The 27099-nt window shown below is 38.0% G+C and overlaps 1 protein-coding gene across 9 annotated transcripts in view; it reads right to left on the reverse strand.

Annotated features, from left to right (window-relative positions):
• Positions 1 to 3909: 3909 nt before the first annotated feature.
• The window catches only part of cnot2 (CCR4-NOT transcription complex, subunit 2), a 162057-nt gene continuing 138867 nt past the window's right edge, over positions 3910 to 27099 (reverse strand). For 4 of the 9 annotated variants that reach the window (XM_073059675.1, XM_073059676.1, XM_073059673.1 and 1 more), the window contains 10 exons: positions 25325 to 25449; positions 21713 to 21805; positions 20657 to 20777; positions 20408 to 20564; positions 18434 to 18495; positions 18276 to 18325; positions 10783 to 10883; positions 10454 to 10598; positions 8268 to 8453; positions 3910 to 5039 (listed from right to left, as the gene is read on the reverse strand). In XM_073059675.1, coding sequence (XP_072915776.1) covers positions 4953 to 5039; positions 8268 to 8453; positions 10454 to 10598; positions 10783 to 10883; positions 18276 to 18325; positions 18434 to 18495; positions 20408 to 20564; positions 20657 to 20777; positions 21713 to 21805; positions 25325 to 25449 — 1127 coding nt within the window. In that variant the 3' untranslated portion in view covers positions 3910 to 4952. The remainder of the gene's footprint in view (positions 5040 to 8267; positions 8454 to 10453; positions 10599 to 10782; positions 10884 to 18275; positions 18326 to 18433; positions 18496 to 20407; positions 20565 to 20656; positions 20778 to 21712; positions 21806 to 25324; positions 25450 to 27099) is intronic. The other 5 variants (XM_073059678.1, XM_073059677.1, XM_073059681.1 and 2 more) reach the window with 3 other exon arrangements.

A 27099-nucleotide genomic window follows, 5' to 3' on the forward strand; every position in this document is an offset into this window, starting at 1 on the left:
GGAAATCAAGATACAATACTAAAGAGATCTAGAACTTACAGCTATTAATATTTGCTGCTGATTTTTCAGGATAATACCAACAATAGCACTACAGTGATACAAAACAATCTGCAGTCAGACTTCCTGATGTCAATATTACACTGTCAACAAAAATAAACTTAAAATGTTATAAAATCATCTATTTTGATCTAAATTTCGCAGAGCTCAATTTCAAGGATTTCCAAGTCTGTTACAGTCATGTAATTCTCGTGGTTCAACATAACCTCAGAAGTTCTACCTTGCATCTGGTCTTTCCACATCAGATTCTTGAGTAACAATTCCAATTAGTGCCAAATTAGGGACAATTCAAAGTTCAAAGTCAGTTTTATTATCAAAGAACATATATGTCACCATATACAATCCTGAGATTCATTTACCTGTGGGCATACATAACAAATCTATAGAATAGTAACTATAACAGGATCAAAGAAAACTCAACCAGAGTGCAGAAGACAACAGACTGTGCAAATGCAAGTATAAATAATAGCAATAAGTAGCAAGATAATAAGATGAAGAGTCCTTGAAAGTGAGCCCATTGGTTGTGGGAACATTTCAATGATGGGGCAAGTCAAATTGAGTGTAGTTATCTTTTGTTCAAAATCTGATGGTAGAGGGGTAGTTGTTCCTGAACCTGGATAATTTGAGCATTCTGCCAAAAAATATTTAATAAGATTTGTTCATAACCTCATCCATCTTTACACAGAGCCATTAATCTTGATGCATGGAGTGGATTTGAGTCTAACTCAATGCATTGAGTTACATTGGCATTGTCTTGATTTTGCATGTCTGATTAAAACTTTAACATCTTGACATGACTACAAATTACCAATACAACTGCAGTCTGAAACACTTGCTCTAGTGAAGTTAAAGATGAAAATAAACTACCTTTTTGTGGATTAGATTATAGAGACCTTTTCTACAATTTCACACAGTATCATTTATAAATAAATCAGAATTCTACTGAAATATCCCCACCAACATACAGTAGGTTAGTTGATCAGTAATATCTTGTTTCTTAAGAGGATTATGATCTACATAAATTGGCTAACATTGTTTCATATTTAACAATGTTACTTTGTACAAAAGTACTGTATTTTGCTGTAAAATGCTTTGGGTTGTGAGGATGCTCTTTACCTAAAATGTCATACTAAATGTAGCAAATAGTTAATGAAGGTTAGACTTCACCTTGAATTGTTCAAGCAAATTTAAAAATAGTATTAGTGAAAATGCTATTTATACCAGTCATTTAACTAAAAGAGCATAAGAGACAGTAATGGTTTGCAATTTAATTCATTTAAATCTGACTTACCTTCAGTGTAGATACGCCTGCAAGATTCAAACAGCACCACAAAACTGACCAATGGGGGTGGGGTAAATGGTAGATTGTTTTTCAGTCAGTTTCCAGTTTGATCTGGAAAATCATCAGAAACCATGCAGTTCTGTTGAAAGACTAAATAGAGTAACATACAACTGATTGCTAACAGCCATGATAATGTGAATACTGCAGTAAGCCAGATCACTTCTAGAATGACAAATTGATTGCCTGTACCACCCATAATAAATCCTTCAACTTATTCCAGATTGAGTGTCATTAAATATTGTCGAAAATGGTATCTTTATCAAGATTTAAAACATTTTGTAACTGAATTGCAAGCTTGTGAAGTTTAGAACCTTGGCTAACATAATAACTTGAAATGTTTTTCTTAAAAAGCAATTAACTATTTCGGTGAAGAAGTAGCAAATTTTTCTTTAGAAGTAAATATTCTTAAGGATATGACAATAGCTTATGAAATGACAGTATGAATAATGAAAGGATTTGTTATGGAACGGCATGATCAATTACTAATCAATTGTTCTGGCAGTAGTAAAACTTGTATTTACCAAAGGATCCCTGGAGACTTAAGTAAGCTCTGTTTAAACTTTATATTCCTACTTTATCACAACTATGCTTTTCTTGAAAATGTGGCCTACTAAATTCAATGCTGTATACGTTGCAGTGATTTAAGCTTAAGATATTACATACACTGAGCAATGACTTTGCAAATATCCATGCTATTTAATGATTAAACATATTCTCAATGTTACCCATTTGACACGAGACAACCCCAAGAATGAAGGCCAGTTTTTTATAGGAGCGAACAGGCATTACAATTGTTTGTAAAAATCTCTATCTTTAAGATTATTATATAGCTAAGTTATGCAAGAATAATTAGAAAAAAATTAAGGTAGATGCTAGAAATCATAAGAACTCAGCAAGTAGAGCAGCATCCACTAAAGCACTATTTTAGATACAAAATTTCTCTTTATTCATTCTCTGGCAATGATGTACTTTAAAATTGGAAAGAATACATTGTATTCAATATGATCTAAAACTTAAATCCATTATAATCAAGAGCATAAATAATTAATATTAATTTTAGGTAAATATATTTAATCTATGTAATATTATGCAAAAGTTTCACCTGAAGTTTACATCTTTATTGATTTCAGATCTGACAATTTTTTTTTGTCTTTTACAGGAAGAAAAAAATAGGCTGGAAGAAACTACATCAAATGCTTAATACACATTACTGTGTACATACATATCCACAGGAAAGTTTTTGACTAAAAGGGGAAGAGTGCAGCTTGTGTTGGAGGGTAAAAATACTTGAGAATATTGACCATTTTTCCTTGCTTGAACAAAGAAATGCAAATACTACATTCACAAGTTTCTTAACGCAGGAGGTGTGGGGGAAATTTGTTGAGAATGTAAGTAATTTCAAACACCTAGATCCTGCACATTGTATAATTCTAGATACTCATAGAAGTATGATCTGGGTGTCTATATTTGATAATACCATACTTTAACGGTTAGTTAACAGCATAAAATCAATGGTGAGTTATTAGATATAAGTTGATGTAAAGCATGAGATCTAACACAAATCAATTACTAAGAAGAAATTACTTTCTGAGCTATGGAGTTAAACACATACATTTAACGTGTTTGATTCTCAAGGGAAGACAACAGAATCAGAGTTGCAGGTTTTGCTGCACAGAAATGGGCCCTTTCCCCATTACATCATGCTAACAATTTTGTCTACATGCACAGTAAGTGGTAAACTTGTTTTAGATCTTATGAGCTGCAATATCTTGATTGGATATGCACAAAGTCATTCCTATAGTGGATTGTTGGATATCAATTCTGATCCTTTACGATGTGGTTACCTTATTACGACCATGATCTTTGCAGAATAGGTACTTTCAATTAGCATTTGAATTATTTTGTGATTTTATACATTTATTGTGGCCTTTCAGGCCCTTTAGTAAACTTATGCACTGAAAGATTAAGAACTATATTTTGAGCTAATTGAAAAGTTTTTTCACGTGGAGTGACTGCCTATTCTTCCCAAATTAAGTAAGACCATAAGAGATGGTAGTAGAATTTGGCCAATCAGCTCATTGAGTCTGCTCCAACAATCATTCATGGCTGACATATTATCCTTTTCAACTCCATTTTCCTGCTTTCTCCCTGTAACCTTTGACACCCTTACTGATCAAGAACCTACCAACCTCTACTTTAAAGAAACCCAATAACTTGACCTCCAGAGCCAGTTATGGCAATGAATTCTACAGATCCATCACTCTCTGGCTAAAGAAATTCCTTATCTTTAAATTAGAGCTACATAGCACCCTTACTTATATTTATAAATAACACTTGGATGAAAGAATTCTGAATAAAAGCAAAACTTACCTGCAGTAATCTAGTTAACATAATGTTTGAGGACAAGCTTCACATGGGCGTTCCAACAAATACTGCAAAGTTATTCACGGTATTCAACACTCAAATTTAAAAATACAGTTTGAAAATTCAAATTAAAGGCAACACTGCAATTAGGACAGCTTTTCTACTTTATTACAAAGAGAAGAAGCTTTAATGTGGTCAGAAAATACAAGATTGATTTTTTTAATTATTTTTTTTCCTATGAAATGCTGCTGTTCAACCAGCCATTGTGAATTGTCTCAGTTCACTTCCTGAAGTCCCATCATGTTCAATTGGGTATGGATGTCCTTGGCTGCTGAAAATCTGGCCCTTAAGTGCACAGGGCGACACTGCGGTCCCCTGCTCAGCAGTTCCCGAAATGTCCTGTTTTCATGTATTGCATCCATGCACACCTCCGAAAATGAGGTACAGCAGGGCAAATATTTTCCAAAATAGATGTCATATATATAATATATACACATTCGTACATACATATCTTTATTCATGTGATGTCCAAAAATTAAAAAAATGTACACTTTTATTACAAAATTGTAACAAAGACTGGACAGTGTTTTGCTCATTCTGGAAAGATGAAGCCCAGTGATACACAACCGTGGAAAATGTCCAGAGGTCGTGGCAATAACGTTCACTTAGACAGTCAAATGTTCTTGCATTTAACTTGACAGAAATGCCATTCAAAAACATTAGGGGAAAGTAAAACGAACAAATCAAACGCAGGCTGCTTATCTTTCCAAATGAAATACAAGAGGATCTTCACATAAAAATGCACTACACATTTTTTTATTACCAGTTATGCTACAATGAACAATGCAAACTTCTTAAATTTTTACACTTTGGAAATTTAGCAATGAAAGTATTGTCGGTCCACTTGCCTTTTAGCAGAATAATCTGCTGATAGGCTGAAAAATTATTGTGTTGTTCTTTTTTTTAAACATACCCTGCTCAAAATAATTAAAAAAAAACAGAAAAAAAATACAAATTCAGTTGTGTTGGGCAGCACATAATTACTAAGGCAGGACTTCAAAATGTCGATCCATCCACATGAGCCAATTGCCAGATCCTCAAAGAATAAAAACCAGGATGCCTGAGCCACTTCGGTTTCTGCATTTGAGTATTGTGCTGAGACAGCCATACCCCATGAACAGTTAAGTCTTTAGAAGGCTTGCTGAGCAGGGTTGTAGTTCAAAGATGATGGCAGATGAGGTCGTTCCTCTAGTTTATCATACTCCAGGTGGAACTCCTGAAATCCCAAAAAGAACAAGTTAGTAATGCAACAACACACTTTCATCTGTGAGCAATACACAACTGGAGACACCTAAAGATGCAGACAGTGCACCTACATTTATTAGACTTACATTTCAGATTTTTAAAGGAAATTTCCCCAAACTTCTTCAGAAAATGGAGACAATGAAGGAAGAGATTACTTTACAAAATGAATACACTTCTAAAGTACTGCGATGCCTCCAAAGTGCTATGAATTTTTTGTTAGCCATGAAAGGTGTATTATAAAATTAAGTATAATAAATGATGAATGAATAACATGTCAAAGGTATGTTATGGAAGCTCTTAAAGGTGAAGAGGCAGAGAGATACAGGAATAGAGTTCAAAAGAGGAGAGTTGAAGAAATTTGTCTCAACATGGAAGGACAGAGAGAGGGGAAAGGGTTGTGGAGAGAAGGAAGGGGGAGGGAGGGGTGATGGGGAAGGAAGTGGGTGAGGGGGAGTGGTGGAATAGTGAGGGGGACATAGAAGGGAGAGTGTGGGAGGGAAGAAAAGAGGGGGGATGGGGAGTTGGTAGTGAGGACAGAGGAATGGAAATAGGGGAAGAGAGTTGGGGAGAAGGGAGAGAGGAGAGAATGGGGTGTGAAGGACAGGGTGAGTTGGGGAGAGGAAGAAAGTGGGAAAGAGTGAGAGGGAAAGAGGAAGTGTAACAGTGCTACAGAAAAAGATGAGGCCATCAGCACTCTGTTCAAAGTGGTCAATAGTGGATGTCACAAAGGCACCCAAAGGCTTCAGTGATAGGGGAACATATACAGAGACAAAAGTAAGAAACATTTCTCATCATAGTTTTTGATGGGCAGGAATGTCAAGTTTAAAAGGATTGTATTAAAACTAATCTGGATCTGTTTAAGGGAATGGCTCAGGAGGGAAATGGAATAAGTAGCAAAGGAGCCAGAGTTGCAGATAGAATTTCTCAGATTTGAGCTGCATGAATGTCGCTTATGGACAAACAGCCTGAGAATTAAAAGTAGTCAAGATATGAAGAAAAGATGGTGGAGAGTTAGAATTCATTGTCAGTGTAGATGAAGGATCATGAGGTAGTGAACACGGTAAATTGTGGACTGAAGCCAGAGCCTCCAGCAGATCTTCATTAGGAAGTAGTATTTTTCAAGAAAGTTTCTAAATCATTCTTCCTTCTCAAAGGGATGTTGAATATTCAGGAGAAACTTTATTCTTGGCGACCAACATTAGCTTATTTGGCTAATTATCAAACTACTTTTCAAGGACCCATTTAAAATTAGCTGCCATATTTATCTGCATTGTACAATGAATACATTCCAAACACATTTTGTTGGCCATGAACTGTTTTTCACTCCAACTTGGGGAAATGCACAACATACAAGCAAGATAGGCATGAGTTCACTTTTGAGTGTGTTCACTCAGATGCAACATGTTGAGAAAGTGGAAGGGCGCATGAGATAGATGGGGGGGGGGGGTTTCAAATATGTGGGATGGAAGGGGAAGATTAAAAAATACATTGGGATAGAAAGGAATGCAGCTGAAGAATAGCTTCAGAGGAATAGACAGATGGAGTGGACAGCCAGCACCTCTTCCCCCGGGCACCACTGCTCAATACAAGAGGACATGGCTTTAAGGTAAGGGGTGGATAGTTCAAGGGGGATATTAGAGGAAAGTTTTTTTACTCAGAGAGTGGTTGGTGCATGGAATGCACAGCCTGAGTCAGTGGTGGAGAAAGATACACTAGTGAAATTTAAGAGACTAGACAGGTATATGGAGGAATTTAAGGTGGAGGGTTATATGGGGGGGCAGGGTTTAAGGGTCGGCACAACATTGTGGGCTGAATGGCCTGTACTGTGCTGTATTGTTCTTTGTTCATGGCACTGGATGATAGACAATACAGGAAGATGTCATATTTAACAGGAAATGTAGAAATTATTGAGGGTATTCTTCACAGTACTTAAACATACAAGAAAATGACTTGCATTCATATAGTGTCTATGCATTTCAAACACATCATGTTAGAAATGCAATTACTTATATGTGAAAACACTACAGACTGCACTACAAAATCGATGCAATTGGCAGCTTCTCTACCCCTGAAGGTATTCTCTTTTAAATATATAGGGATATACTGAAATTATGATCTTAAAATATTTGTATTATACTAAATGGATCAAGAACATAAGAATTGGCATTTTAAAAGAAAAAAATGAAGCATCTCAATATGTGGAAAAAAACTTTGAAAACAGTTATATAATACTAAAATATAAACACGAAAAGTTCTGCAGATGCTGGAAATCTAAAGCTACACACTGAAAATGCTGGAGAAAATGAACAAAAAACAGTTGACATTTCAGGCCGAGACCTTTCATCTGGACCGAAGAAAGGTCTCAGCCCAAAATGTTGACTGTTTTTTCATTTCCATGGAGACTGCCTGACCTGCTGAGTTCCTCCAGCATTTTGTGTGTGTTGCTTTGCATATAATACTAAAATATGTTTTGAGCTGTTATTTTAAGAAAAATGTTTTAGAACATAGCAAAAACAATGAAATGGAATGGCATTCAAATTATAGTGGTAGACTGATATCACCATATAATACCTTGAAGAAACAATCTGGTTAGCTTCAGAATTATGTTTATTACTACTGATGTATGTCATGAAATTTGTTGTATTGGGGCAGCAGTACAGGCGAACATAAAAATTACAAAGCTACAAAAATATTAATAGTACAAAAGAGGAACAACAAGGTAGTGTTGATGGTTCATGTGTTGTTCAGAAATCTTATAATGGAGGGAAAAAAGCTGTTCCCAAAATGTTGAGTGTGAGTCTTCAGACTCCTGTAACTCCTGCTCGATGGTAGTAATGAGAAGAAGTAATGTCCTGGACAGTGAGAGTCCTTAGAGAAGGATGCTACCTCCATGAGGTACCAACTCTTGATGACATACTCATGGTGGGCAGGTTGTACCCATAATGGAACTGGCTGAATCTAAAACCCTCTGCAGCCTTTCTCGCTCTTGTGCACCGGAGCCTCCATACTAGGTGTTGATGCAACCAGTCAGAATGCTCTTCACTGTATATCTGTAGAAATGTTCAGGTCATTGGTGAGATATCAAATCTCATCAAATTCCTAACGAAGTAGAGCAGCAGATGTGCCTTCTTGCACCAATGTGCTGAGCCCAAGATAGATCCTTCAAGATGCCAACTGCCAGGAACTTGAAGCTGCTCACCCATTCCAGCATTGACCCCTCAACTAAAGGGCTAGTGTGTGTTCTCCCAACTTCCTCTTCCTGAAGTCCACAATCAATTCTTTGCTCTTGTTGTTGTTCAGTGCAAAGGTTGTTGCTGCGATACCACTCAATCAACCGATCTATCTCGCTCCTGTACACCATCTGCGATTCTGTCAACAACAATGGCTTCAAGAATGGTTTGTACGATCTATTCAATCTGGTTACAATTCAATAAAAATATCATTAAACCACACCTTCAGTAATGTCTGAAGTGAACCTGCTTGATAGGTACCTGAAACATTTTCAAAATCAGATCTGTAAGGGGAAAACTTGTGACTTCAGTAATTTCATTCTTTTATGAACAGCACATACCTTCAAAGATCCAGCAATTGATGCAGTTTTTGAAAAATAGTTGGACCTTTCAAATTCTACAAAATATTACTTGATTTGTATCAAAATGCTGATCATTTCAAAGGTAAAAGATTTAATTTGTAGAAATAGAATAAAGGAAATATCTTTCCAGCAGCATTTTCTTTTACTTACAATATATTTGAAGTAACTTCAGAGTTTAATTTGCAAAAAACAAAATAATTTAATTTAATGCTAAAGAATATAAATGAACCAAAACACCTTTTCAAGTTAAACTTGTACATACCTTTAATATATGCAGAAAATTATGAATGGAAAGTGCAGTTACAATAGGTACTTGGATGTTCCTTCAATGGGGTAGAAAATGTTTGTGTTTTTTAAAATACATTCACAAGTGACCTGCATGAGGCTACTCCATTAACTGGTACACCTCAACTTCAATATTGAACTAATGTAAGACTTCAATGAGATTTTACACTGGTCATAATTATACTGTAAATGGTCTTTCATTGAAGAATTGAGAGATTCTTATCTCAAGGAGTTTGCTTCTATTGTATTAACTGCACAGATGCTAGATATGTGATGTATCTGAATCATTTTTGTCCATTGTTATCGGTTGCAGTGAAACATTGCTTTTTTACAGTAAAGTGTTTGTTTCTATCAGGTGAATATAGACTGAAACCAGGCACCAGTGACTATGAATATAAGTAAATTCTGTTTTGTTGGGAGTCCTGGATTTTTAAAAACATCTCAGGAATTTATCAGTGATTCCATCCAGATTCTTTAAACCAATCCACTGGCCTTAGTTAAGACTTTATCAAGTTATAGTTTAGTGAGCATCATCATTGGTTTGGTAAGCGATGAACTGCTCTTGATAATCTCTCAATTGCAATGCTTGCTTCATATCATTCAGTAGGCTTAAAAATAGGTCTTCACAAAGTCAGCAGAAGTAAGTCCTTTTCTTATTAACTTCAAGTGTCCAGTTTGATCATCCCTTTAAAGGTGAATTCAATTTATCACTTCCTTCAATAGGCAACCAACAAATATTGCTTCATTCAAGACCCCCAGGGGAATCAGATTTGAAAAGTTCATGATCTGAAAAGCTACACTTTTGGCTAGTTTCACTAAAGAAGTTTAAATATATCTAGGCTTGATTAGAAATTAAAAGATGGAACAATCACAGCAAAAGAATACAACATAATTGCAGCTTTAAAGTATAAGAAGTTAGCAGGTAAATTAAATTTTATGTGATAGAACATTTAGCTTAAAGGAAAATATAAAATAAGCAGTGAGAAAGAATAAAACTATTTTATAAAAACTTAGTTAACATTGTAAACATTAACATTTCAGTTAAGATTATAGAAATAAACCTACTTATGACAGTTGATTAAATGTGCTCTAGAATGTAAAAGGATACAGAGAAAGTGAGAGAAAATGAAACAAAATGAAGAATATTAAAGGTATAATGGGCCAAAATACTTTTATATTGCACGCTTCAATTCTTCTTCAGTCCGAAGTGGAAATCATTAAAAATCAAAGCCGAAGCCTGCGGCTGGAACTTGCTAACAGTTTCAAGGGTTAAAACATGAGCACACAAATCTAGGCTATTTCAGCTATCTTTATTATAGAGAACTACAGCTCAGATTTGCTGGTCAGAAAAGAAATACACAAGATTGCATACAAAAAACATTTATCTCCAGCAAACAGATAATGCTTAATCTCCAGTAAAGAAACATCATTAGTAATTCATCTGTCTCCTGTACAATAGGCCAGCGGTTTCTGCATTATATAAAATCAATTAGTACATCAGCTCTTACTTTAGCAACCTTTCTCCAGTTAAGACAGTCAAAGAAATAGTATGTCCCCCTTTCATAGGTGTTGGTCTTTACTGTTGGCTCCATTCCTGGGGCCCTGGTGATCCAGACTCGCTCTTCTTTGTGGTACCTCCAGTCTCGGTTAAATCTAACATTCATAATATGATAAAAGACATTTGTGAATATTAATCACATTAATCGATCCAACAAAAACATTAACAACTTGCAAAGAGATAAAATCATGAATCAGAATCATTAGATTTTAACATGCAAACTATCTCTAAAACAAATTTAGATTGAACTAAAACTGTTAGACATTTAAAAGGACATACAACTCTACTGCTGCAAGCAACTGTAAGACATCCCCGCCGTTCATGTAGTACAGATAGAAAAGGAGGTCTTCTCCGTAACGAGCAAGCTTTATTGTAGCAAGCTGTAAAGAAATGATAGCATCAGTCTTATTTTACATTTTAAATATAATGCCAAAAATAAACAAGCTATATGTTATAAAGTAGGCACAACAAACTACAAGAAAATTCATACATTCAAATTCTGATAATATCACAACTGTTAATTCTTCAAAAGTGTGGTGTAAACATTGATATTCCAATTTCTGGTAACCCACTCCCCACGTGTTCCTTTCTCACTCTCACCAGTCCACACAATTTATCTCTCCCTATGTTCACCTTTTCTATCCTCTCCTTTAATTACCCTCCTCCACCTAGTCCCATCTGCCCATCACCTGCATACCTATCCACCTAGGTATTCACCACTATTCACCCATCACTGACTATACCCATTTCTGGATGGCTATCTTCCCTCTACACTCTCAGCCCAGATGTAGAGCACTGAAAGACTCAGCATTTCTTTGCCTCCACACAAGTTGCAAGATACTTCCAGTTTACAACATCTGCAGTTTCTGGCATTTTATGTTAGAGGGAGAGACTTTAAAATAAGCGAGTCGGGGCAGTCGGCACATTTTGCATGCCACAGTCACCAAGGAGAAACTGGATTGCGCATTATTAGGCACCTGGCTTGGGCAAATAAAACAAGTTAGGTTTAAGCAGAGTGGGAGTAGGCCTGTGCTGGAGTGAGGAGTTGGTGCTTTTGCCCATCAAGGTTTTGGTGAGGAGAGGCTAAAGCCATACGGTTTTTTCCATTATTTATTCTTTCTTACTTTCTTATTGGACATTTAGTGCAATAAGGATGTCAGACATGATCACTGGAATGCTTCTCTTGTGGAATGTGATAAGGCAGGGAGACCTCCAGTGTCTCTGACAATTACATCTGCAAAAAGTAGTTCCAGCGACAGCTTCTAATAGACGTTAAGGAGTTGGAGCTGGAACTGGATGAACTCCATGTCATTCAGCATTTAGAGGCTGAGGGTTTGATAGACAGGATACACAGGGAAGTAGTTACATCCAAGGTGCAGGACACAGGAAGGGGAAAGGGGATAGGTAGCCAGTGCAGAGTACCCCTGCGGCTGTTCCCTCAACAACTGGTATACAGCACTGGATTCTGCTTGGTGCTGGGGTGGGGGGGGGAGATGACCTAACAGAGGAAAGGCACAAGGTCAGGTCTCTGGCACTGAGTCTGGCTCTGTAGCTCAGAAGGGAAGGGAGGCAAGGAGGTGAGCTGTAGTGATAAGGGATTCATTGGTTAGGAGAACAGAAAGGAGGTGCTGTGGATGAGAACAAGATTCACAGATGGTTTTTTGCCTCCTGGGTGCCAGGGTCAGGGACATCTTGGATGGAGTCCACAGCATTCTTCAGTGGGAGGGTGAGCAGCAAGAGGTTGCAGTCCATGTTGGTACCAATGACATGGGTAGGATGGGTGATGAAGTCCTTCAAGGTGAGTTCAGGAAGTTAGGTGCTAAGTTAAAGAACAGGACCTCTAGGGTTGTGATCTCAGGATTCCAACACTGGCCATGTGCAGGTAAGGCCAGAAATAGGAAGATCATACACTTTAACAAGTGGTTAAGAGTGATTGCAGGAGGGATGGCTTCAGATTTTTGAATCATCGGACTCTCTTCCAAGGCAGATGAGACCTGTACAGAAGGGATGGTTTGCACCTGAACTGGAGAGAGACTAATATCTTAACAGGAAGGTTTGCTAGTTCTGCATGGTGTGGGGGTGGGGAATTTAAACTTGGGTTGCAGGGGAATGGAAAGCAGAGAGCCAGAACAGATAGTGGCATGGCTATAGAGAATGATGAACATAAAAAGTCAGAAACTGAAAGGGCAAGCATGGTGGTACTAGTGCTCTCAGCTGCATATATTTCAATGCAAGGAGCACTGTAGGAGAGACTGATGAGCTTAGGATATGGATCAGCAATTAGTTAGATTTGGTTGCAGCAGGGGCAGGACTGGCAGCTAAATATTCTGGAGTTCTGTTGTTTTAGACAAGTTAAAATTGGGAGGGATTAAAGGCGGAGGAGTGACATTACGAGACAGGAAAAACGAAACGGACTAGTTAGGACAGACGGGAGAGTGCTTCTAGTGAGGCTTTATGGATAGAACTAAGGAATAAGAAAGGTACTTATGACCACGTTAATGGGATTATATTATAGACCACCCAACAGTCCACAGGATTTAGAACAGAAAGGAACACAAGCTTGTAATGGTAGGTGATTTTAGCTTTCCACAGATTAACTGGGACTCCCCTACTGTAAAAGGGCTGGATGGGAAGAAGTCAATGAGAGGGTGTGCAGTATACTTGATCTCCTATTAGGGAATGAGACAGGGCAGGTTACACGAGTCTGAGCAGGTGAACACTTTGCATCTGATGCTCATAACACCATTAGTTTCAAGGTAATTATGGAAAAGAATGGGCCCAGTCCTCAGGTTGAAATTCTAAACTGGAGAAAGGCCACTGTAGTTTCATCCGCTGAGGTTGGGTGAAACTACAACTAGAGGCTATGGGTTAAGGGTGAAAGGTGAAATATTTAAGAGGAACATCTTCACTCAGAGTGGTGAGAGCGTGGAAAGAGCTGCCGGCGCAAGTGGTGGACGTGGGGCTGATTTCAAAATTCAAGAGAAATTTGATGGGAGGGGTATGGAGAGCGAGGGTCCGAGATTAATAGCTCAGCATAGACTAGGTGGGCAGGGGCGTGTTTCTGTGCTGTAGTGTTCTATGACTCTATGCATAATTTGCACAAACTTCAGATCAAATTTATGTCCAGAAATAAAATATGATCACTGAGTATGAAGACGTACATTAAAATCTGATTGAAGCAATCCCAAACATACTTAATTAGTGGAAATAGCTCGGGTAGTTGATGGTTGGGTTTAGTTGTCCTCCAATTTTGCTAAGAATGGAGAACAACTCAATCCAACCATACTGTATTAGTCCCACATTTATGTCTTTGTCACCTGTTCTATTACAAATTCCAGATTTTCTTCACTTTTTCTGTTTGCAGCTCCAACCACCTCATTCAAAATTAACTATCGGGTCAAGGTTTTCAACTTTCCTAATACATAAAATATTTCTCTTCAAAGCCTCTGTTTTAATGTTTTAATCATTTCATGCATATGAAAACCATCTACATCAATGCCCCACACTAAGTGAACAACATCACACTGTTCTGTAATGTGCATCAGCTCTGCTCCCCAGCTTTGAAGGAAAACCAGAAAATATGCTGTCGTCTAAACATCTTTCCTTGTCAAACTATTACATTTTCAAGTTTAACAATGGAATACCCAAATTTGCTGTTACTTATCATAAGAACAGGGAGCATGTGTCTTTAAAACCTGAGCTGAATTATGGCTGTGCTTACAGTAAATTATTCCATGCGCTCAGTAGACTTCCTGTATGTAACACCATGGGACATGGACTAGTTATCAAAAATAAAAATTGTGAAATGATTTTAATACGATTCCTGCTTCAGATAATATATACACACCAAAATGCACAAACGACAATCTAGCGGACAAGACTAGAATTAACTTTTAAAAAATTTAAAGATTAACTTTATTTGGCACATGTACATTGAAACAGTCAGAAAATGCATTGCTTGCATCAAGCATGTGCTGGGGGCTGCCTGCAAGTGTCGTCATGCTTCCAGCGCCAACGTAGCATGCCCACAACTTACTGGCCCTAACTGGTACACTTTTGGAATGTGGGAGGGAACTAGAGCACATGAGCATCTTATGCAATATTCAAAGGAGTACTAAGGTTAGGAATCAAGGTTACCTTAGAGAACAAAGGACCTTTAATTGCCAGTCATGATAGGGTCACAGCTCAAGGATAACAGTAGCACATAGGTTTCATTATTAGGGCAAGTTGAAGCAGAAGCGGGCAAGAGACTTCTATCTCGCCATATAAAGATGTCTTTGCAACTTAACAGTGTGCTTTAACGGAATTAACAGCTACAAACAGATTTGATATTTATCCTAGCATAGAAACAAAGCATTGGTTTAATTATGCCCTTCTCCTCAGCCCTACCTCCAATCCCCAACCCTATTGCACTGAAGTGCTGAAAACGGTTACAATATCAAATTGGTCACTTTCCACTAATAACAACAATTTGCTGAAGAAATTCAGCGGGTTGAGCAGCACCCATAGCAGGAAAGGAATTGTAGCATTTTTGATTCCAAAACATCAACAATTCCTTTCCTCCAACAGGTGCTGCTTGACTCACTGAGTTCCTTCACCAAAAATTGTTGGTTGCTCCAGTATCTAGCATCTGCAGTTTCCAGTCACAAGTGACATAAGCCACCCTCTCACCTCACCTTGTCTAGCTGTACAGCTCTTCCAATCCAGAGATTTTTCTGATCTTCACTACCAAGCAGTCACACTGCTTGTCCCAGCTTGATGGCTCGCTCCACAAAGAGCCACACAGCAACAAAATCACTGTTTTATTGCAGTGGAAGTGCTGGCAAAGGATAGTGGTTTGCACATAGCAATGCGTAGCCCAAGCTGATGTCTTTTTCTCCCCCATATATATAGTGAACCCACCTGTGAGTATGTTCACAAACCAGAAGGCCAAGAAGAAGCACTCAGTGGGATACCAGTGAATTAATGCAATTATTATCAAGTCTTTGAAAAACTATCAGTAAACAAATTCCCATTTCTATTTCTAGTGACCTATAGAGTCAAACATAAGATGTGTATTGAGAAGGCAGTGAAGTACTGTTTTGGTCCTGACCACAGAAAAGCTTAAAAACCCTTGCCTTCTGATGATTATGTATGGTGCATGACAAATTGTTTGTGGAAAGGATAGAACTTATACATATGGTTGACAAAGAGGAGAAAAGCTTTCAGCTACAGGAACATATGGATTATCCGGTCTGCTTGGCAGGAAAATGGCAAATGCAATTTGTTTGAGGAGAATGCAGTATGCACTTGGAAAGGTCTAAAAAGGCACAAGTGTTAAAATAAATGAGAGGATATATCGGGGGTATAAAAGAGCAGAAATACCTTGGAATTTACATACACAGATCACTAAAGGCAGTATAACAGGTTAAAAAGTCATGCTAGTCTTTATCAACCAAAGCTCAGAACTTGAGGGCAAGGAGCTTATCCAGAGTTAACTCACTACAAGTTTGGCAACAGCAGAAGCACAGCCTATAACTGGTCACCAGATTACAGCTTACTGCTCTGGATTTACAGCATCTGTAGAATCTCTTGTGTTTATCAGATTACAGGAAAGATGCAAGCACTGAAGAGGTTACAGAAATTTACAAAAATGTTGGTTGGACTGGAAAATTGTACTAATAAGGAAAGACTAAGTTGTTGAGTTTGTTTTCTTTGGAGGGGATGCTTAACTGAGGTGTATAAAACTATGTCGGGCCTCATAAAAGAGGAAAGATCTATTTCACTTAGAGGAGTTGAAAACAGACCATAGATTTTTTTCTTAATCCAGTGAAGTGAGTTCAGAGCTCACTGGCCAAAAGAAGCAAACACAGAAGCAGGAGCAGGCACTGGACCATATTGGGGGAGGGGGGTTAGGATAGAAGGCATGTTTTTAATGGTATTGACATGATAGGCCAAATTGACTCCATTTGTACCATAAATTTTCTATGATCTAAGTTTGCTAATGATACTGAGTCAGAAAGCACAATTATCATGTATGAGAACAGAAAATTCCAATGGATATACAAATACTGTGTAGACAGAACTGTGAAAACTGGAGATAAATAAAAAACAATAGTCTCATCTGGAATCAGGGTACAAGCCAAAACAAATAAAGGTGGAGAAAACAATGAACCTTGTGTTGAAAATACAGAAACATGCTGAATGTTGAAATAATGGTTCTCATCTTCTCAGGGTTCATCAACAGAAATGTTAAGCATACTAAATTAGATGCTGGACAAGATGTTTGATAGCACATACAGAGGAGCTTAAAGAAACGTTGGTGTCATTGGTTGATCCAAACTTTTCCTGACAGTATTGCAAATCAAATGATTGTAAAGAGTAGGACAAGGAAGAATCAAGTACAGATAATTGACTAGGATGCATCTCTTGTTTTGGCTTATATCTTCATTCCAGATCAGACTATTCCTGTTTATTGATCTCCAATTACCACAGTTTTGCCTACACAATATTTTTATATCAATTGAAGTAATATTCGCATCACACTAGTACCACCACCATAAAAAGTTCTTCAGGAAAACTAAGGATGAGCAGCACCTCTACTTTCTGAGAAGTTTGTGAAGATTCGGTATGTCATCCAAAACTTTGTCAAACTTCTATAGATGCACGGTGAAGAATGTACTGGCTGGTTGCATCATGGCTCGGTATGGAAACACTAAGGCCGAAGAACAGAAAAGTCTGCAAAAAGTAATGGATACAACCTAGTCCAATACAGCTAAAGCACACTCCACCATTGAGCACATCTACAAAGAGATCTTTTCACAGGAAAAGAGCTTCCATCATCAAGGACTCCTATCATCCAGGCCATTCACTCTTCACGCTGCTGCCAACAGGAAGAAGGTATGGGAGCCTCAGGACTCACACCATCAGGTTCAGAAATAGTTAGGCTTCAATTGTTAGGCTCTTGAACCAAAGTGGCCAACTTCACCCGCCCCAACACTGAACTGATTCCATGACCTAATGATAAGTTATTATTATTTTGTTTTTTAAATTTTTTTGTACTTGGACAATTTGTTGTCTTTTACACATTAGTTGTTTGTCCATCTTTTGTTGTAGCTTTTCAATGATTCTATTGTGTTTCTTTGTATTTACTATGAATGTCCCAAGAAGACGACTGTCAGGTTAGTATATGGTGACATATTATCAAAGTACATATAAATTTACATACTTAATGAATTTTTCAAAACTAAAACAATCCCACCTTCCTACATACCCAAGCATGCTCTTGAACACAGTACTCTATCAAATGTGCTACACAGTTCCAAGTTCCACATCGTACCTTGCCAGGGAGGTAACCTTTCTTCTTAATAATGGGCTGGAAGATACAAGCCTATCACTACCCTCAATATCCTTTTATACTTCCAAAATTGCATTACAGCATTACAACATTTTCCTATTCCAAGGATGACACCGTAATCGATTTTAGTTCCCATTCCTCTTCTCCATCTAATGTGAACTAAAGCAGCAAAGGTTGGGGCTTGAATAAAAGAAGTGCTTGTCAATCCAACTGCACACTGAGCAGCCCCTTTACCAACTCAGCTGTTGAAGAGCAAACAGCAATAACATCCATATACCATGAGAATCTTCCCCACAAACAAATTCTTCAAAATGAATCAAATGATACATACTTAACATTTAAGCAGAAATTTTATCACTTTAACTTCAGCTTTCCAAGATGGCACAAACTACATTATTTAAGGTGGCTTTTTCTACTACTTAACAACTACACTCACCTTGTCCCTAATGTGTATGTTTGTTAGATACTCCGATGGAACATGAAAATCTGTGAAAGAAGATGATTGGTGCTCAGTTATTTGAAAGCAGAGTAGACTTTTGAAGGAATTAACAGATTAGAGATCCACTGGTCTGAATGAAAAGTAGTTATGCTCACCAATATCTTGAGGTCGACAGGGTGCTGACGCCCAGGGAGATGCAAATTTTGGATAAAGATTTCTGTAAAATAATTTTATCTCATTTAATTGTGACAATTAATCACACAGATTCTTGATCTAACAAAATAGCCAGGTGCTGAATGTGACTCTGTGTACCCATGTTACAGAAGTATACTTTACCATCCTTTAAAAAGCAATACCTTCTAACTGAAAAATATATGAATGTTTTTAAAGAGAAAATTCTTCTCCTAGATGCTAAAGAGTCGAATAGTGGAACAACTCCCTGAAGTATCTTTAAATATATTTAATATGAACAATTAAAATAATCTCCTTCGCAAGCATGGCCAAATCAGTTGTGAATAAATAGACAGACCAGAAATGACATTACTTCTATTCCTGCTTTAAACACAATTGTACTAAAGTTGGAGGGCACTTTCCAGTCAAAAGTAACAAAGTGAAATATTTAATAAGCCTCGCAAAATAGCACAGATGAACACACAATATGCCCTAAAGATAAACCTTCAATCAAATGAGTTGAAGATTTATTGGCATCATAACTGTCACAAAGACTACATACAGGTTGGCAAAACAAATCCCTACTTATAATTTAAAATTACAAATAAAATAGGAGGATTCAAAGAGTTTGGTGCAAAAAACAAACTGGCAGAGGAACTCAGGAAGATGGTTTGCATCTGCGGAGGCATGGAAATGGTCAACATTCTGGACTAAAGACACTATTTATACTGGCTATCTTACATCTAAATTCAGTTCTGATGCAGAATCTTGACCCCAAATGTCAACTATGTCATCTATTTCCAAAGATGGTGCTGAACTCAAAAGAGTTCCTCCAACAGTTTGCTTGTGCTCCAGATGCCAATATCTTCAGTATTTTGTCTCTCTATTCAATGAACTATACAATAGTGGCTCAAAAGGACATCCAGTGCCCAGAAAGAGACCCGAGGAGCTTAAGCTTTCACTTATAATCTATAGTTTGCTCCAAGGCACTGGTTATTATGTAAAAAAGTGATGCATAATATTTCAATATTTCATAATTGTTTGCAGATTTGTTATTCTCCCCTGTACATTGGGTGTTTGATGGTCCTTTTTTTTATACATGGGTTCTGTTGGTTTTCCTTGCTTTGTGGCTGCCTCTAAGACAAATCCCAAGATTGCATATAGTATATATACTTTGATAAAAAATGTACTTTGAACTTCGAAGACATAAGAACCAGAATTTGGACATTCAGACCATCAAGTCTGCTCTGCCACTTGATCATAGCTGATTTGTTTTCCCTCTCAACCCCATTCTCCTACCTTCTCTCCATAACATTTGATGCCTTTGCTAATCAAGAACCTATAGATCTCTGCTTTAAATACACCTGATGACTTAGCTTCCACAGATTCGCCATTTTCTGGCTAAATAAATTTCTCCTCATGTCTTTTCTAAAGGGACCTCCATCTATCCTGAAGCTGTGCTCTCTGGTCCTAGACTCACCACTATAAGAAACGTCCTATAAAGATCCACACTTATCTAGGCCTTTCACTATTCGGTGAGCTTCAATTTCAATGTTAAAAACAGAAAATCCTGAAACTGGAACTTTTTAATGTTAGTGATAAAATACTGATTTACCAATATTAAAAGCAATTACTAAAATCATTTCCTGCAGTGTTTTGGGTTTTTTAATTTTATTAACACCTCCGTCACCAAAACCATCACATTTTAGACTGAAATATGACCTGAAATATAACGTTCTGAGCAACACACCCAAAATGCTGGAGGAAGCCAGTGGGTCAGGCAGCTGCTATGGGGAAAAATGAATGACTTTTCAACACTTGGCACTTCTAACTTACTCTGGTAACTTTAAACAGAAGTACAACTGCAGGAAAATAGCCCAGGGCTTCCTTACCAACATTAAATAACTATTTTAACATAACTATGAAGTCAAAAGAAGAAATTTAGGCATGCTGCTTACTCTGGAGAGTTTAGATTGAGGCCTAGTGTTGTTAGGTCACTGCCTAATGCGAGATGTACCATTCCAGGATCTGTCTCTGCTGCCCGAATGAATGTTAACAGCCCAATCATTCCAAATTGATCTGTTACCATTCCTGTCGGAATATTAGTGACTCGCCCTGAATAAGAAGGAAAAGAAGTAGCATAAACTTCCAGCATATTATCATACAAAGTTACTCTACATGTCTGAAGTTATGACTGATTTTCCCACCATCAGATAACACCTGGATCCCTTTTTTCTGAAGGTTGTTGTTTTGCGTCGTTGAGCTCTTGTCACCAGGGAACTTGGGTCCGTCTGTACTGGATACATTTTTTCCTGGTGTATTCAAATTCTGCAAATGAAATATGTAGAAGTAGAGTGAATTAGCAGCACTGAAGAAGATTACTGTCAAATGATATTTGCAAAGAATTCAAGTTGTAGTATAGTAAAGCTGTTTCTATACAACATCCCTAAAAAGATTTTCAAATTATTTTAAAATTCATTCGACAGTCAAAGTATATTTATTAAAGCACATATGCCGTATGTCATCATCTATAACCCTGAGATTCATTTTCTTGCTGGCATACTCAACAAATCGATTATGGAATAAACACCATAATAGAATCAATGAAATCAATGCACCAACTTGGGTATTTAACCAGTGTGCAGAGGACAACAAACGGTGCAAATACAGAAATTTAAATAAATGCATGAATGAATAAATAAATAACAAGATTAGAAGCTGAGGAGTCCTTGAAAGTGAGTCCATAGGCTGAGAACATTTCAATGGTGGGGCAAATGAAGTAGAAAGAGGTTATCCCCTTTGGTTCAAGAGTCTGATAGTTGAGGGGTAATGACTGTTCCTGGACCTAGTGGTGCAAGTTCTGAGGCTCTTGTGCCTTCTTCCTGATGACAGCAACAAGAAGAGTGCACTGCCTGGGTGGTGGGGGTCCCTGATGATAAATGCTGCTTCCCTGCACAAAGCTTTGTACATATATGCTCAATGATGGGAGGGCACTAAATATGATGGACTGGGCCGAATACACTTCTTGTAGGATTTTCCATTCAAAGGCATTGATGTTTCCATTTCAGGCTGTGATGGAGCCAGTCAATAAACTCTCCAGTACACAGCTACAGAAGTTTGAAAAAGTTGAGCTATCATGCTGAATCTTCTCAAACTTTTTAGGCATAGAGGTACTGCTGTAATTTCTTTATAATTCCACTTATGTGCCGAGCCCAGGATAGGTCCTCCAAAATGCTAACAGTGAAGAATTTAAAGTTGCTGACCTTCTCCACATCTGATCCTCCAATGTGGACTTGCTCATGATCTCCGGTTTCCTTCTCCTGGAGTAAATAATCAGCTCCTCGTTTTTGCTGACACTGAGCAAGAGGTTGTTGTTATGGCACCATTCAACAAGATTTTCAATCTCCCTCCTGAATGCTAATTCATCACATTTGATTTCGCCTACAAAAGTGATTTTTTCAGCAAACTTGAATATGGCATTGGAGCTGTGCTTAACCACAAAGTCATAAGTGTAGAGCAAGGAGAGCAGGAAGCTAAGCACACAGCCTTGTGGTGCACCTGTGCAGATGGAGATCATGAAGGAGATGATGTTGCCAACCCATACTGACTGGGGTGTGCAACATGAGAAAATAGAGAATTCAATTGAACAAGGAGGTATTGAGGCCAAGGTTTTGAAGCTTATTGATTTGTTTTGAGGGATGATGGTATTGAATGTCAAGTTGTAGTTGATAAAGAGCATCCTGATTTATGCATCTTTGCTGTCCAAATGTTACAGGGTTGAGTAAAAAGCCAATGAGATGGTATCTGCTGTGGACCTATTGCTCTGGTAGGCAAATTACAGTAGCATGCAAAAGTTTGGGCACCCTTGGTCAAAATTTCTGTTACTGTGCATAGTTAAGTGAGTAGAAGATGAACTGATCTCCAAAAGTCATAAAGTTAAAGATGAAACATTCTTTACAAAATTTTAAGCAAAGTTAGTGTATTATTTTTGTTTTGTACAATTTGAGAGTGAAAAAAGGAAAGGAGCACCATGCAAAAGTTTAGGCACCCCACGAGGTTTGAGCTCTCAGATAACTTTTACCAAGGTATCAGACCTTAATTAGCTTGTTAGGGCTATGGCTTGTTCACAGTCATTGTTAGGAAAGGCCAGGTGATGCAAATTTCAAAGCTTTATAAATACCCTGACTCCTCAAACCTTGTCCCAACAATCAGCAGCCATGGGCTCCTCTAAGCAGCTGCCTTGCACTCTGAAAATTAAAATAAATGATGCCCACAAAGAAGGAGAAGGCTATAAGAAGATAGCAAAGTGTTTTCAGGTAGCCATTTCCTCAGTTCGTAATGTAATTAAGAAATGGCAGTTAACAGGAACGATGGAGGTCAAGTTGAGGTCTGGAAGACCAAGAAAAACTTTCCAAGAGAACTGCTTGTAGAATTGCTAGAAAGGCAAATCAAAACCCCCGTTTGTCTGCAAAAGACCTTCAGAAAGATTTAGCAGACTCTGGAGTGGTGGTGCACTGTTCTACTATGCAGCGACACCTGCACAAATATGACCTTCATGGAAGAGTCATCAGAAGAAAACCTTTCCTGCGTCCTCACCACAAAATTCAGCATCAGAGGTTTGCAAAGGAACATCTAAACAAGCTTGATGCATTTTGGAAACAAGTCCTGTGGACTGATGAAGTTAAAATAGAACTTTTTGGCTGCAAGAAGCAAAGGTATGTTTGGAGAAAAAAGGGTGCAGAATTTCATGAAAAGAACACCTCTCCAATTGTTAAGCATGGGGGTGGATCAATCATGCTTTGGGCTTGTGTTGAAGCCAGTGGCACGGGGAACATTTCACTGGTAGAGGGAAGAATGAATTCAATTAAATACCAGCAAATTCTGGAAGCAAACATCACACCGTCTGTAAAAAAGCTGAAGATGAAAAGAGGATGGCTTCTACAACAGGATAATGATCCTAAACACACCTCAAAATCCACAATGGACTACCTCAAGAGGCGCAAGCTGAAGGTTTTGCCATGGCCCTCACAGTCCTCCGACCTAAACATCATCGAAAATCTGTGGAAAGACCTCAAAAGAGCAGTGCATGCAAAACGGCCCAAGAATCTCACAGAACTAGAAGCCTTTTGCAAGGAAGAATGGGCGAAGATCCCCCAAACAAGAATTTAAAGACTCTTAGCTGGCTACAGAAAGCGTTTACAAGCTGTGATACTTGCCAAAGGGGGTGTTACTAAGTACTGACCATGCAGGGTGCCCAAACTTTTGCTTCGGGCCCTTTTCCTTTTTTGTTATTTTGAAACTGTAAAAGATGGAAATAAAAAAGTAATCTTGCATAAAATATTAATGAAATATGTCATCTTTAACTTTATGCCTTTTGGAAATCAGGTCATCTTTTACTCACTTAGTTATTCACAGTAACAGAAACTTTGACCAGGGGTGCCCAAACTTTTGCATGCCACTGTACATTAGATCCAAGTCACTTCTCAGGCAGGAGTTAATATATTTCATTACCAATTGCTCAAAGCACTTTATCACACTGGATGTAAGTGCTACTGGACAATAGTCATTGAGGCAGGTTGCCACATTCTTCTTAGGCACCTGTATAATTGAAGCCTGCTTGAAGCAGCTGGGTACACCAGACTGTCGAAGTGAGAGGTTAAAGATCTCAGTGAACATGTGAGCCAGTTGATCTGCACAGGCTTTTAGTACTTGGCCAGGTACCCTGTCTGAGCCAGATGCTTTCCATGGGTTCACCCTCCTCAAGGCTATTCGCACGCCAGCCCCAAAAACTGAAATCACAGGATCATCAGGAGCTGTGGGAGTTAATGATGGTTCCTCCATGTTTTGAGCATAGACAGCATTAAGCTCATCTGGAAGTGAAGCTCCGCTGTCGCCCACATTGTTTGATTTAACTTTACAAGAGGTGATAGTATTCCAGCCCTGCCACAACTGTCAAACATCCTTTGTTGATTCAAGTTTAGTCTGGAATTGCCAATTTTCTGTGACATGGCTTTCTGAGATCATACCATGACCTCTTCCAACTTTCTTGGTCACCAGACTTGAATGTCTCTGACTCAGCCTTCAACAGATTGTGGATCTCATGATTCATCCAGGGCTTCTGATTGGGGAAGACCGAAGGACTTTGTGGGGACACACTCATCTACCACTGTTTTAATAAAGTCTGTGATAATCATGGTGTATTCATTCAGATCAACAGATTGCTTGGAGTCGGTGTTCAGTCCTTGAACAACAACTCAAGGCAATCCCGTACCCGCCCCTCTGCCTCCCACAACCACCTCTTTGGTGTCCCAATTTCTGGAGCTTTGCTCTTTAGCCTCTACCCATACGCAGGTAGGATAGCCAAGTGATATGTAACATGGGTGTCACTTGCGAAGGCAGCATGTTCCCAGCTTCAAGCTATTGGGGGATGGTGGTGAGTAACCTTCTTGAACTGCCTGTCCTTATTGTAAAAGAACTCCCATAGGTCGGGCTTTGCATGCTCAAACAATGAAGGAAGGTGATGGGAACTAAAACCAGGAAGAAAGGCTTTACTTGAGCCCATGGTATTCAAGTATGCTTGCCCCCTTAACACTTCTAGTTGAAGAAGGTGGCAGGCAGACCTGGGGAATGTGATGAATACACATGGTGAGTTGCTGCAATATTTTACACACAGTGCACCAAATCTAGAGAGAGCCTACTTCTGTGTCTAATTAATATATTCAAGTAAGAATTTCTGCAATTTAACTTTTTTTGACAAGTAGTTTTAGTGATAATTGGTTTTTTTGTAGCTTTAAGTGTTATTAGTAACATTATTAAAAAATTCAACTTTAAGTGTTCTAAATTCATTAAAGATAAAAGCTTTTGTGAAGACTTACAGATTTACTATCATCATTACTTGAGGTTGGATCCTTGTAGTTTGAACCAGGAAGTGCGGGAAAGTCTTCATTATGGATTGAGAAGTCCTGGGACTGTTCATTTGCTGGTTTTGTCACCATCCCAACTACACCACGCAAACAAAGCTATGTTAGCTTCAATTTTTTTTAATATGGCACAGTAGCAGTACATAAAGAATGTTTAATATCCTACTATTAAATGCAATGTACTGATCACAAAATTCCTTAGTTTCTCCAAACAGAATGTTCCTTGTCTAAATCCACTCACATGCCAAAGTAGTGCAAATAATCTCTTATGCAAGGAATTTTTCTGAAGTTGCTTCAACTTACCTAGCATGATTCCAATGCTGATGAAAGCAAAAACCCACAGTGTCTGCAAGAGTTTTTATTACAGCCAACTCCATGCCAATAAAAGAAAAAATGGGCAGAGTTCAAAAGACTACAACAATGTTTTGACTTTTCTGGCCCCTCAACAACACCTGATCAATTAGATTAAAATAAGTTACCATGCTGATTCACCAGTTCCCCAAATCATTTAATGGCCTCAAATAAAATAAATAGTAACTCCAACCCTAACTTCCATAAATGGTCATTAAAAAATGTAACAGTAGTACAAAGGTGAATTAAAGCCCTTCAACTTGTCCTCCTAAGAAATCAGTGAATATCAATGACTCATTTCTAATTTTAAAGTCCTAATTCTCCAAACCCTACTCCAATGTTGGATGGTTTCAAAGTGGACTCCCACATGATTTACTTCAGGCAAGCTCCAACACCCGTACAAGGCAACCAATCCCTTGGGAAATCCAGTGGTAAATAAAGAAATGGGAATACTGCATTTAGCAGATTTGGCAGGCATCATATACCACTCTCTCCTGAACACAGGACAATATCAGAAAAGTGAAAAAGAATCAAATCACTAGAAACTGAAACTAGCCAACACCTTTGACTTAAAATTACATTCTGAATGTCTTTACATCAACAGCCATTGGATTATGAGGAACTGTAAAGACATTTTCACATCCTTTTATTCCTTATGAAACAACCAACAGTTGATTCAGCACTGTCAATATTAGAGCATTGCCAATAAATAAAGTTGTGAAAAGGAAAGGAAACATGGTGCGGCATGTATTCTCATTCAAATTTCAAAATAGAAATGATACCCAATGATCCTCTTCAGTTCAAAGACTCTTTCTGCCAAGCTACTCTGAATGCAAGTAGAACTTGGCTAAAAGGACCCCATAAAAGCTTCCCATTTGCATTGAAACATAATTGAGGCTATGACCAATCACGGTCTAACCTGACAATCACTGACTAACCTGACAACCTCCCCAATATATTTCTGCAGATAAATTTACATACATTTATTTCATTTGGTTGACTTAATTATTGACTTCATATCAAAAAATCAATTCAACATATACAGTAGATTCCAGTTAATTTGGCCATTGGTTAAATTGGGCCAGATGCTTATTTAGGACAACTCTTAAAGAACAAAAACTAATCAAGAAAACAGCCTGGATTCTATTTGTTTATTTGAGATGCTCTGAGATGAATGATTCTGGGAATGGAAGGATTAACGTATGAGGAGTATTCAATGGCTCTGAGCCTGTACTTGCTGGAGATTAGAAGAATGAGGAAGGACCTTATTAAAACCTATCGAATATTGAAAGGCCTAGACAGAGCAGATGTGGAGAGGCTGTTTCCTATAGTGGGTGAGTCTAGGACCAAAGTGCACAGTTTCAGAATAGAGGCACATC

Source organism: Hemitrygon akajei, chromosome 10 (assembly GCF_048418815.1).
Source record: "Hemitrygon akajei chromosome 10, sHemAka1.3, whole genome shotgun sequence".
In the NCBI taxonomy this organism is placed as follows: Eukaryota; Metazoa; Chordata; class Chondrichthyes; order Myliobatiformes; family Dasyatidae; genus Hemitrygon; species Hemitrygon akajei.